At 38.3% G+C, this 12,337-nt stretch overlaps 1 protein-coding gene across 1 annotated transcript in view; it reads right to left on the bottom strand.

The window, feature by feature from the left end:
• The window catches only part of ECT2L (epithelial cell transforming 2 like), a 69,197-nt gene that overhangs the window by 35,710 nt on the left and 21,150 nt on the right, over window positions 1-12,337 (bottom strand). Inside the window, exons 3-7 of the mRNA XM_036248694.1 lie at window positions 10,350-10,512; window positions 5,742-5,994; window positions 4,249-4,417; window positions 2,872-3,010; window positions 1,199-1,367 (exon numbers count right to left, since the gene is read on the bottom strand). Coding sequence (XP_036104587.1) covers window positions 1,199-1,367; window positions 2,872-3,010; window positions 4,249-4,417; window positions 5,742-5,994; window positions 10,350-10,512 — 893 coding nt within the window. The remainder of the gene's footprint in view (window positions 1-1,198; window positions 1,368-2,871; window positions 3,011-4,248; window positions 4,418-5,741; window positions 5,995-10,349; window positions 10,513-12,337) is intronic.

Below are 12,337 nucleotides of genomic sequence, written 5' to 3'. Positions count from 1 at the left end.
TTATACCCATTAGTATGGCTACTATTAAAAAAAAAAAACCTAGAAAATAACAAGTGTTGGTAAGGATATAAAGAAATTGGAACCCTTGTGCACCATTGGTGGGATTATAAAATAGTGTAGCCACTATGGAAAATAATATGACATTTTTTCAAAAAATTAAAAATAGAACTACCATACGATCCAGTAAATCTACTGCTGGGTATATATCCAAAGGAATTAAAAGCAGGAACTCGACCTGGCTGGTGTGGCTCAGTGGATTGAGCTTCGTCCCATGGACGGACTGAGAGGTCCCAATTCAATTCCCAGTAAGGGCACATGCCCAGGTTGTGGGCTCAGTCCCCAGTGGGGGGCTCACAGGAGGCAGCCAATCCATGTATCTCTCTCACATCAATGTTTCTATCTCTCTCTCCCTTCCTCTTTCTCTAAAAAAATCAATAAAACCATTAACAAAGAAAAGAAACTGCCAAATTGTTTCCCCAAGGTGATTGTACCATTAAAAAAAAAAAAAAAAAAAAACCTTATAAAAGCAGGAACTCAAAGATATATTTGCATACTTATATTCATAACAGCATTATTCACAGTAGCAAAGAGGTAGAAGCAACCAGTGTCCATCAATGAGTGAATGAACAAAATGTGCTATATAATACAGTAGAATATTATTCAGCCTTAAAAAGGGAAGAAAATCTTGTTACATGCTATAATATGGATGAACCTTGAGGACATTATGTTAAATGAAACAGGGCCAGTCACAAAAAGTCAACTACTGTATGATTCCAGTTATATGAGTATCTAAAGTAGTCACACTCATAGGAACAGAAAGCAGATAGTAATGCCTAGGGGCTTGGGGGAGGGGGATAGGGGAGTTATCGTTTAATGGTGTGATGGTTAATTTTATGTGTCACTTTCCTGGGGTCCCCAGCAGTTTGGTCAAGCATCATTCTGGGTGGGTGTGTTTGTGGGAGTGTTTTAGGGTGACATTAACATTTGAGTAGGTAGATTGAGTAAAGTGGATTCCCTAATATGCCTGGGCCTCATTAAATCGGTGGAAGGCCTGAATAGGACTACTTCTGCCTTTTGCTCTGAGCTGGGTTATCAACCTTCTTAACAAATTGGGACTTCAGTACGACTCTGAAGGTCATACATGTGGACACACACTACATCAGTGCAAGGTGGGTTGTTCTTTCCTATCCCATCTTACCTTGGAGTAAATTGATTTCTCGGCTATCCCCGTCGCTAAATATTCCCATACTCTGTGCCTTCTGCCCGTCCAGAGCCTTGTCTATGAGCTGCAGCATGCTCTCCAAGGTTACGCCACTGTGTTCGTACACCACAGAAGTGACACCTGCCCTAACACTGGCCACCACCATCTAGAAAATAAAACTGAAGCTGTAGGAACCAAAGCCCGTTACTTTAGACTATGTGTTAATAAAACATTTAATGAATAGGTAATTTGTCATCTGTAAAGACTAATTTTTTTTCACAAATTATGGAAAGAGAAAGATAAGCTTTCTCCTCCACTGGAGCTTTAGAAAGTTATTTTTTTTCTAATTATAAGAGGAGAAAATTATTTACATATGTAGCTCTATCACTCAGAGGTAGAGTCTATTAACAAGTTACGTTATTTTCTTCCACCCATACACAGAGACATATATACAACTTATAATAAAATAGTAAAATTGAAATCATTCAGTTTTGCAATAGACTTCTTAAATAGATTTGTTTTTTCCTAAGTTATGAATTTTTGAATTATAAATATTGATAAATAGTCCCCATTTAAATAATAGTTTAAAACACTGTTCTTTGAATTCAACAACTGAATAAACTTTTCCTTGTGATGAAGTTTGATTAGCAGCAGACAGGCCAGAAAGTCATTGAAGTCACTGATTTTTTGCAAAACCTCATGCCACTTTCTGGAGGTCACAGTTCAACAGAATAGAACACTGCCACATGACTACACCCTTTTTTTTTTTTTTTTTTTTACCTAACTCCCCATTACATTAATAAATAATTATGACATCACCTTATATAAAGAAGACACATAGGAGAATGGACCTATTTTATACCAGTGCATTCATCCATTCTCTGTCACCAATTATCCTCTGTGCCCAGCGTGACGCATTTTTAAACGTTAAGGAAACTATCTGCAGCCCATGTGGAGATCAAACTCTGATCTTGCTCCATGAGGACCAGCTAAGCTAGCTGTTGTAAATGATCACGGTCCATTCCTAGATGCCCAGAGATAGAAGTGACTTCATAAAACAAACATTTTGTTACAAATAAGAATTTTTTTTAAACTATAAGTAGGCCAATGGATATAACCCACTACATTTATTCACTTACGTATGTCCCTATGTGTGTATTAATGTATATATATTTATTTCTCTAATTCATATTAAAATTAAAATATATAACCATTATAGAAATTGCATGTTTTAATTTAATGACATCCTCATTAAATAGATTGCAAAACAGGATTTCTGACATTATTCTTTTGAGAGATGGGAGGCATATGGTATCATTAAATTCCTTGGGCATTCCAAAAGTTTTAAAATAATCTGTAATCACCTTGCTCTTTTGTGGATTAAGTGCAACAAATTCAATTCAATAAGAATTTATTGGATACCTACTAAATACAAGGCAGTTTAGGCCTTTAATGCTTTTAAAATATATAATTTTAATTTATGGTTATCTTTATTGCTTCTCATTTTTAAAACTGTTTGGCTCTGTAAAGTTCCACTTAGATCAGACCACTTTTCTTTTAGGAGCTGAATTATTTTCATACACATGGTGGCCAAAAGGTTGCTATATAATCTCTAGTGTCAATGAAAAACTTGATTCATAAAAGGCCTGGCCTCTTGACATACTCCGCACCTCATATGCAGGAATCCGAGATGATATTAATATGAAGTGTGTCTGGAAGGCATGTGAAGGGCTGTCATCATTCTTAAAAACTCCACGCCAATTTTTCTTTGATAATAAAGGGTAGGAATGTCTTCCAGAAACATTACTTCTGTAGGGGAAAGAAAGGGGGGAATAAGTGAGGTTCTCATTTTCTCTCTCTTTTTTTAAACATTTAAAAAAATTCTATTGTTTTTTGTTTTTGTTTTTTTTAGAGAGAGTGTGAATCAATGTGAAAGAGAAACATCAACCAGTTGCCTCCCCCACTCCCCTGACCAGGGATCAAACCTGCAACCTAGGCATGTGCCCTGACCAGGAATTGAACCCGCCACCCCTTAGTGTATGGCCGACATTCCAGCCAGCTGAGCCACACTGCCGGGCTGGGCTCATTTGCTCTTAATTTAACTTGAACAGCATGTTCTCTGTAGCCATCAGTTCTGTTGTATACAAGGCAGGTGGCTCAGCACCTCAGTCTCTCCCTGCAGTTTGGACACAAAAGCAAATGGGTCTCGGGGCGGGTTGGGGTCAAGGCTGCCCTCTGGGCCTCTCCTCCATCTGTGGAATGTCAGAAATTTCTCTTGGAACTTCCTTAGCTTTTGAGGACATTTACAATGAATGTAGTGACATACTTAGGGGTTCAAAACGATATTTTGAACAGCGGCCTCAGAGAGATTTTTAATTCCCTTAATCATCAGGCCTCACGGTTTTCCGAGTAACGTGCTCATTCTCTCCTCAGTCACCCCCACCCCACATCATCATCTGGACATGTTTACACCCTAAAACTCATTTCTGAAAAAAAACGCTATTTTTGCTCAATAACTTTATACAGAAAAAAATACTACGTCTACAATATGGCCTCTTTGCAGAGTTAATACTATTTAAAATATAAATTTTGAATGTCATATGTTTCTCTCTTCAGAAAGCATGTTAAAGACCACTATTCTTGCCCTGGCCAGTTTGGCTCAGAGGTTAGAGCGTTGGCCTGCGGACCAAAGGGTTGCGGGTTCGATTTCAGTCAAGGGCACGTACCTTGGTTATGATTCAATTCCTGGCCCTGGTTGGGGTCATGCAGGAGGCAGCCAGTCGATGTGTCTCTCTCACATCGATGTTTCTCTCTCTCTCCCCCTCCCTCCCGCTCTACCTGAAAATCAATGGAAAAATATCCTCGGGTGAGGATTTAAAAAATAAAAAAATAATAAAGACCATTGTTCTTGCTATATCAAAGGATAAGAGCCATATAATTATGAAAGATCCTGCATGTTAACTAGATTGTTCTAGAATGAATTCTTGGAATCATTCTAGATACCAAGGGGCTGGTCCTGAGCCTTCAGGAGATGGAGGTTTGCTTACCGCTTGGGCAAAGCTTCTAAGGATGCCAACACAAGCTGCTTCTCCAAAGCTTCACGTAATCCCACTCGATCCCTCACAGTCGCGGGGAGACGTGGACGGCATCGGGATTCGAAAAATCTAGAGCAGCCTGTTCCACTCACCCAGGGAGGTCGGACTCGGAATAACTCCCCTGAAAAACAAACAGCAGCCGGCTTGGCTGTTTACTGCACGCTTCTCCCAGCCAAGGCTCCATAGATAAAAGCATCAAAAAATAAAGCTGCACCAGGGCAATATTCCAAATGGCAATCATTATAGCCACTTTTATAGACTCTGTTTGGATTTCCGAGCCCGTCAGCACTATGGGTGCAAGTTCCCAGTCATTTCAGGTCAAGACACAAAGAGAACAAGCAACTCTTTTCTTGTGAAAACCAGTTAATTTATAGGCTTCCCATCCATTTCTGCCCTTCTTCTTGGTTTCAAGTAATTTCCCATTTGTTACGATCTCACAGAGGGTGTGTCAGTAGAAAATAAAAATAAAAAAGATGGGAGAACTCAAGTCAGCTTTGTTGATTAACTTGCCACACAAATCAGAAGGCTCGGCTGAACATGTGTCTTGTCCCTGCTCCCTTTCCACGTAAAAAAAAAAAAAAGCCATTCTTCCTGCCTTCGTTCTCATTTTCATTTCTCCTGCTTTTTCACCAATTCCACTTCTTCTGAACTGTCCTGAACCTGTTTGTTTGCTTTCACCCATGTTCATACCTCTCTCTCCTCACCTTTGGTCTTATAAATTTGAGAAAAACTAGGACAGCCATGGAGACACTGGTATTTGACCTTATGTAGTTCATCTGAAATCTTTTTTGCATATTAATTAACTTGAAATAGACAGTGAAGGAAAAAAGAGCTTGTCCTGAACACACTTTGGAGAACGCCACCCACACGCGGTTCCAGAAAGACAGCACTATGCTCCTCCACGGGGACTTGCATGGAAATCCGCCGGTGTCTACAGCACAGGATTATGATGTGAAGTTTTTTTGTTTCTTTTTATACATTATTTTTGCAGTTTAATGTCATATTGTTTCCAGAATGAAGAATCAAATAAACCATGTATTACTAGATATATCTGAGGTCAGTTTAAATGGATTTATTTCTTTTTTCTTTTTATTGATTAATTTTTGTTACAGATGTTTCTCCTTTTCCCCCCACTGATTGCCCCCTCCCCCTCCCTCCCTGCCCTTTCCCCAGTTTGTTGTTCATGTCCACTGTTCATGCACACATGCATATAAGTTCTGTGGTTTATCTCTCCCCCACCACCCCCTCTTCTGGGAATTGTCAGTCTGTACCCTACTTCCACGTCTCTGGGACTACCCCATTCCTCAGACTGTTATGTTCATTATATTCCACATATAAGTGAGATCAAAAGATCTCTTATCCTTTGAGACTACATGGAGGGACCTGGAAAGTATCATCCTAAGTGAAACAAGCCAAACGATGTGAAGTTTTGAAATGCTACTCACTCTTGCGCAGTGCAATTTTCTCCCAGATTATTTTCCTTAGGCACTTTTCTCTTTGTCTCGCCTGTAGCTCCTCATCTTCTCCTTTGGGTTCATTCAGGGTCCCGTAAGTAGCAGCGGCTTCCCTAGGCGTCAGCCAGTCTAAGTTGGACACACAAGCAATGTAGTGGTGCTTCCAAGCGCCATATTCGTGCTCTGTTGCAGTATAGGGCAGAAACCATCCAAACTTGATGCATTTGGGCATCCATAAACAATCCTGCAGAGAAAGAAATGAGAAAGATGAGTTGTGAGGGTTTTTTTTTCCTTTTTTTTCCCTTTTTTTTTTTTTTTTTTTGGTACATGCCCCTAGCGGGAACTGAACCTGGGACTCCCTGGTCTGCAGGCTGACACTCCAACCACTGAGCCAAACCGGCCAGGGCTGTGAGGATTTTTTTAAAGGTCAATTTCCTAGTAATAATGCTTTCAGGTGCACAGATAATTTTTTTAATACTTTGAGATTTCTAGTGCAGTGGACGTGCCATCTAAACTTGACTCCGAGAAATAAGGGACATTCCTTTCTCCGTGGCAAGACTATTCTTTGATGGACATCTATATAGTCCATGATTGTATGTATTAGTCATCTCTGCATTCTCAGCTAGTACTCCCATGGCATTTGGTTACTTGAACCCTAGATCCTGAGACTGCTGCTTCTAGCAATGGTATAGTTGTTTCAGACCAAATCTTCCCACAGAGAACAACTTGGATTGAACCATATGCTATTGCCAATACACAACCAGTTTTATATATGAAAACAGCAAATTTCATGTGGTTTAATCTAATTAAATATCTAGACAGACTATTATACAATCATTATTTGCAGTCATTGTAGAGAGCTACCCAGTGCAAAAAGGGCCTGGGCAGCCCGGCCCGTGTGGCTCAGTGCATTGAGCGACATCCCATGGACTGAGAGGTTCCGGTTCGATCCCAGTCAGGGCACGTGCCTGGGTTGCAGGCTCCATCCCCAGTAGGGGGCGTGCAGGAGGCAGCCAATTGATGTTTCTCTCTGACATTGATGTTTCTATCTCTCTCTCTCTCTGAAAAATCAATTTAAAAAAACAAAAAAGGACCTGGGCAGCCAAGAGCCCAGAGAGAGGAAATTCGGAGGTGAGCCTGACAGTGAGCATCACCTTCAAATCGGCGGGTTTGACAGATCCAAAAGACATGTAGGCTGACAAGCAGAGCAGAAAGCTACGAAGTTATAAAGACTTTTAGGCATTCTCACAGGGAGGAAAGAAAACAAATTTAAATTCAGGGTCCACTAAGAGGAGGAGCCCTGGTAACCACACCAGGCTTTCAATTGAGATCCTTTTCTGTAAGGATGATAAGGAATTGGACAAACTGTCACCAGGACTGAAGCTAGCTTTGAAATAGCTCATCCTCTTATTGGATTTAAGGATCTATCCCTAGCTGAACCAAATGCCAGAACCAAAATCAAATTCTTTCTGGAGGAAGATAATATCATCCAGAGATTCAAATTATCACATTAAGTTCTTATACTCAGTATCTGGTACTCAATCAAAAATACGAGGCACACAAAATTATTCATTTTTTCTCTTGTCTTTGAGTCAATAGAGAGAGACTCTCAGGAAATCCAGATGTTGTAATTATCAGACATGAACATTAAAAACAAACAAACCTATAATTAATACTATAATTAATCTGCCTAAGAAATTAAATGGCTAGGTGGAAAATTTTGTCAAGATAATTAAATCAACATTCTAGAAGTGAAAAATATGATAGCTGACATTTAGAACTTGATGGACTAGTTTAAGAGCAGATTAGAATCCAGCTAAAGAGGTAATTAGCTGGAAGACAGACCAGAGGTAAACGGAAAGACAGGCCAGAAGAACATTCCGACTGAAACACTGACAGCCAAAAGAAAGGAAAAGAGAGAATGAGGCTTCCGGGATATGGTAAATCAGTCTAAGGTAAGTAAGTACTGGAATCCCACTAGGAAAAGACAGGAAATGGGGCAGAAGCAATATGTAAAGAGACAGCATCTAAGATCCATTTTCAAAATGGATCAAGGACCTGAAATCTCAGATCCAAAAATCACTGCAAAGCACAAAACAGGATAAACACACACACCCGGTAGGTATATTATAATAAAATTACACAAAAGAGCGAGACAAACATCCCAACAAGCAAACAGAAATTTTACCTTTAAAGGAACAACTATAAAACTTCCTACTTCTCAAAACAGTTATAGAAGCCAGAGAACCATGAAAAAATTTCAAAATACTTTAAAAAATTAACTGCCAACCTAGAGTTCAAATTTCCGGTGACACTAGCCTTTAAATATGAAGGTGAAATAAAGACGTTTTCAGATAAAAACTAAGAGAATTTATTAGCAGCAAGTTGCATGAAAAGAAATATTGAAAAGAATTCAGAAGGGAAAATGATCCCAAATGGAGACTCGGAGACAGAGGAAGGTATAAAGAGCAACAGAATATATAAATATGTTGTTACTTATAAATAAATATTTGAGTATATAAAATAATAGTAATAAAGAAGGGTTGAGGGGTGGGTGAAAGAGGTGAAGGGATTAAGAAGTATAAATTAGTAGTTATAAAATAGTCATAGAGATGTAAATTACAGCAGGAAATACAGTCAATAGTATCATAACTATGGTTCTGGGTGGGTACTAGAATTTCAGGGGGACCAGTTTGTAGAGTTCATGATTGTCTAATCACTGTGCTGTGCACCTGCAACTGATACAGGATAATATTGACTGTAAACTGTGATTTAAAAATAATAATTAAAAAAGAAAATTGTAATAGTCTTTTTCTTTTTTAATTATTATTTTTTCTTTTTTAATTATTACAATTACAATTTTCTTTTTTAATTATTATTTTTATATTATATATATTTATATATATAAACATTTGTTTGTCTCTTTTCTGTATAGTTAAATATATATAAAATTATATGTCACATTAAAATGTCTGACAACAAATGCATAGAAACAAGGGGGCAGGGCTGGAGATAAAGGTTCTAAGCTCTTGGCATTATCTCATAGGTGGCCAATTGTCCTGGCATGATGCTGTCATCTCTAGGGTAGCCATGAAAGACCTTCTAAAGAATTCACAATTCACAATAAAAAATAAATAAATATTTAAGTACTCCAAAAGAAGACAGGGAGAAAAACAAAATACAAACCACATGGAACAAAAACAAAATAAATAGTATTTACATAAATGTAAGCACAGCAAATTACCACAGCTAAAAGTCAAAGCTTGCTAAATGTTAAAAAACCTCCACTATCATATTCTGCTTATAAGACATATTCTTTAAAAATACAAGGACATAGAAAGGTTGAAAGTAGAAAGACGGAGAACAATACACCATGCAAACAACTAGGCCTGGCTGTTTTTATGGCAATAAACCCAGGGCTCACAGTTGGCATTTGCATGTGGCCCCATCACAGAGAGTGAGCTGTTCTCTGAGGTTAAAGAAGTCAATTATTGACTTCTTTTTAAAGTATGTCTGCCATTACATTTTATTAAGTCTTTTCAAAGGAAATAAAGAGGCCAATAGGCCAGAGACAGCCTTATCATCTTCTATAGATATTAGGCGAAGAGAGCTCAATTGAAATTGTGGTTGTACAGCAATCTCGAAGGTGAATTTTCATGAGTAAAATAATATTATATAAAAAGCAAAGATAAATAATTTTTATGAAAAAATGTTTTTCTTTGCCAAGATAAAATATTTTCTAAATAATTTAGTATTTAAAAATTATTAAAAATAGCCGAGCCAGTGTGGCTCAGTGGTTGAGCGTTGACCCATGCACCAAGAGGTCACCAGTTCGATTCCCAGCCAGGCCACATGCCCAGGTTGTGGGCCTGATCCCCAGTGGGGAGCATGCAGGAGGTGGTCAATCGATGTTCTCTGTCATTGATGGTTCTATATCTCTTTCCCTCTCCCTTCCTCTTTCTCTAAAATCAGTAAAGAAAAAAAAATCATTTTTAGTTATTAAAAATACCAATGGACATAGACAACAATGCTGGGGGTGGGGCAGGAGCGGGAAGAGGGTGTCTAGGGGGGAAAAAGGAGAAATATCTGCAACAAAAATAAATTAATAAAAATTAAAACAAAAAAGAATGAATCTTAAAAAAAATTATTAAAAATGCATGAATTGCCCTGGCTAGTTTGGCTCAGCGATTGGAGCGTTGGCCTCTGGACCAGAGTCCCGGGTTTGGTTCCCGCTAAGGGCACGTACCTTGGTTGCAGTTTGTGCCCGGCCGTGGTTGGGGTTATGTGGGTGGCAACCAGTTAATGTGTCTCTCTCACATCAATGTTTCTCTCTCTTCCTCCCGCTCTATCTCAAGATAAATGTGAAAATGTCCTCGAGTGAGGATTAAAAAAATGCATGAATTATTAGAATAGTGTATATCCCCTTACTTACAAAATAAACGACTGTATTTGACTTACCCCCATTTTTTTTTCTAAGAATAAGTTTACTGTGGTTCAGATACCCTCAGTTATCTTTAGGAAAGAAAGTTACCCCGATAGCTTCATTACAAATTACTATTGTATTTGGGTCCCCATGCTACAAAGTGACAAACAGTAAACCTGTTCAGTTAAAAACTTCCAGGGCCAGCTGACTTGTGCGGCTGCACACAGATCTTTTGGGCTCAGAAAGGAAAAGATGTAGAGAGAAATGAAGCGTGGTAACACCGTGGAGAAATCCACTTTGGCCACTTGTATCCTTTCTGAAAACTGGTCCTGGACAAACCTACGAAGAAAGATACAGAACTTTAGTTCAGAACACTAATATCTATGGAATCTACACAACAACTATTTAAAATGTTGAGCATAGGGGTATAAAATTATTGATAATTTTATTTTATTGCCTTTTTAATGTTTGTAGGATTTATAGAAATAGTCCCTTTTTAAATTTTCTGGTATTGGATAATTTGTGTTTTCTCTTTTTTCCTCGGTTACTCTAGGAGCTTGTCGATTTTATTTCTTTTTTTTAAACAGCTTTTTTTATTGTTTGTCCATCTTCCGTTTTATTGATTTTTACTATTTATTATTTCTTTTCTTCTACTCACTTTGGGTATAATTTGCTATTTTTTCTGGGTTTTTTTTTTTAATCTTTATTGTTGAATGTATTACAGACTCTTCCTCATTTTTCCCCCATTGATCCCCTCCTCCCCACTCCCGCCCCCTCCCACCTTTTCCAACACTATTGTCTGTGTCCATTGGTTATGTATGTAAGTTCTTTGGTTTATTTCTTCCCACCCCCCAACCCCTTTCCCTTTGAGGAATGAATTTGTCTAGCAATGAATTTGTACTTCTTAATCCCTTCACCTTTTTCACCCATTCCCCCAACCCCCTCCCATCTGGCAACCAACAAAATGTTCTCTGTATCTATGAGAATGTTTCTGTTCTGCTTGCTCATTTTGTTTGTAGATTCCATTGCTGATAGATATGTATTCATTGTCATTTTGTTTGTTCATATATTTTATCTTTTTCTTCAAAAAGACCCTTCATCATTTCATATAATAACGGTTTGGTGGTGATAAAAAAAAAAAAAAAAAAGGACCAGTCAGAAATGATGGATGCACAGTCAGAAATGAAGGAGGCATTAACTGAATTAAAAAATAATTTACACAGATTCAATAGAAGCAAACCATTGATTTGGAATATAAGGAAGCAAAAAATGCCCAATCAGAACAGCAGAAAGAAAAAGGAATCCAAAAAAATGAGGAGAGTGTAAGGAGCCTCTGGGACAACTTCAAGTGTGCCAACATTCGCATCTTGGGGGTGCCAGAAGGAGAAGAGTGAGAACAAGAAATTGAAAACCTGTTTGAAACGATAATGGCAGAAAACTTCCCTAACTTGGTGAAGGAAACAGACATACAAGTCCAGGAAGCACAGAGATGAACTCCAAGAGGCCCACACCAAGACATATCATCATCAAAATGCAAAAGGTTCAAGACAAAGAGAGAATCTTAAAAGCAGCAAGAGAAAAGCAGTTAGTTACCTACAAGGGAGTTCCTTCCCTTAAGGCTGTCAGCTGATTTCTCAAAAGAAACTTTGCAGGCCAGAAGGGAGTGGCAAGAAATATTCAGAGTGATGAAAAACAAGAACCTACAACCAAGACTACTCTATCCTGAAAAGCTGTCATTTAGAATTGATGGCCATAGAGTTTCCCAGACAAGGAAAAGTTAAAGGAGTTCATCACCACCAAACCATTATTTCTGATTTTTTTTTTATCCTCACCTGAGGACATTTCCATTTTTTTTGTTCAGATAGAGAGGAAGAGAGAGAGAGAGACATCGATGTGAAAGAGATACATCGAGTGGCTGCCACCCGCATGACCCAACCAGGGCCAGAGCCAAACTACAACCAAGGTACCTGCCCTTAGTGGGAACTGAACCCAGGTCTCTCGGGACCGCAGGCCGACGCTCTAACCGCTGAGTCAAACCGGCCAGTGCTATTTTTTCTGATTTTTTTTTAATGCAATACTTTTTTTTACCTTCATAAAATATTTCAGCATTCTAAACATAAAAAAAAATAACAAAACATTCCAAATTGTGTTTAGTACAGAAGGT

Source organism: Molossus molossus, unplaced genomic scaffold (assembly GCF_014108415.1).
Source record: "Molossus molossus isolate mMolMol1 unplaced genomic scaffold, mMolMol1.p scaffold_m16_p_8, whole genome shotgun sequence".
NCBI classification, from domain to species: Eukaryota; Metazoa; Chordata; class Mammalia; order Chiroptera; family Molossidae; genus Molossus; species Molossus molossus.
Note: the sequence above shows the minus strand (reverse complement) of the source record. Positions and strands in the feature narration are given on the sequence as shown.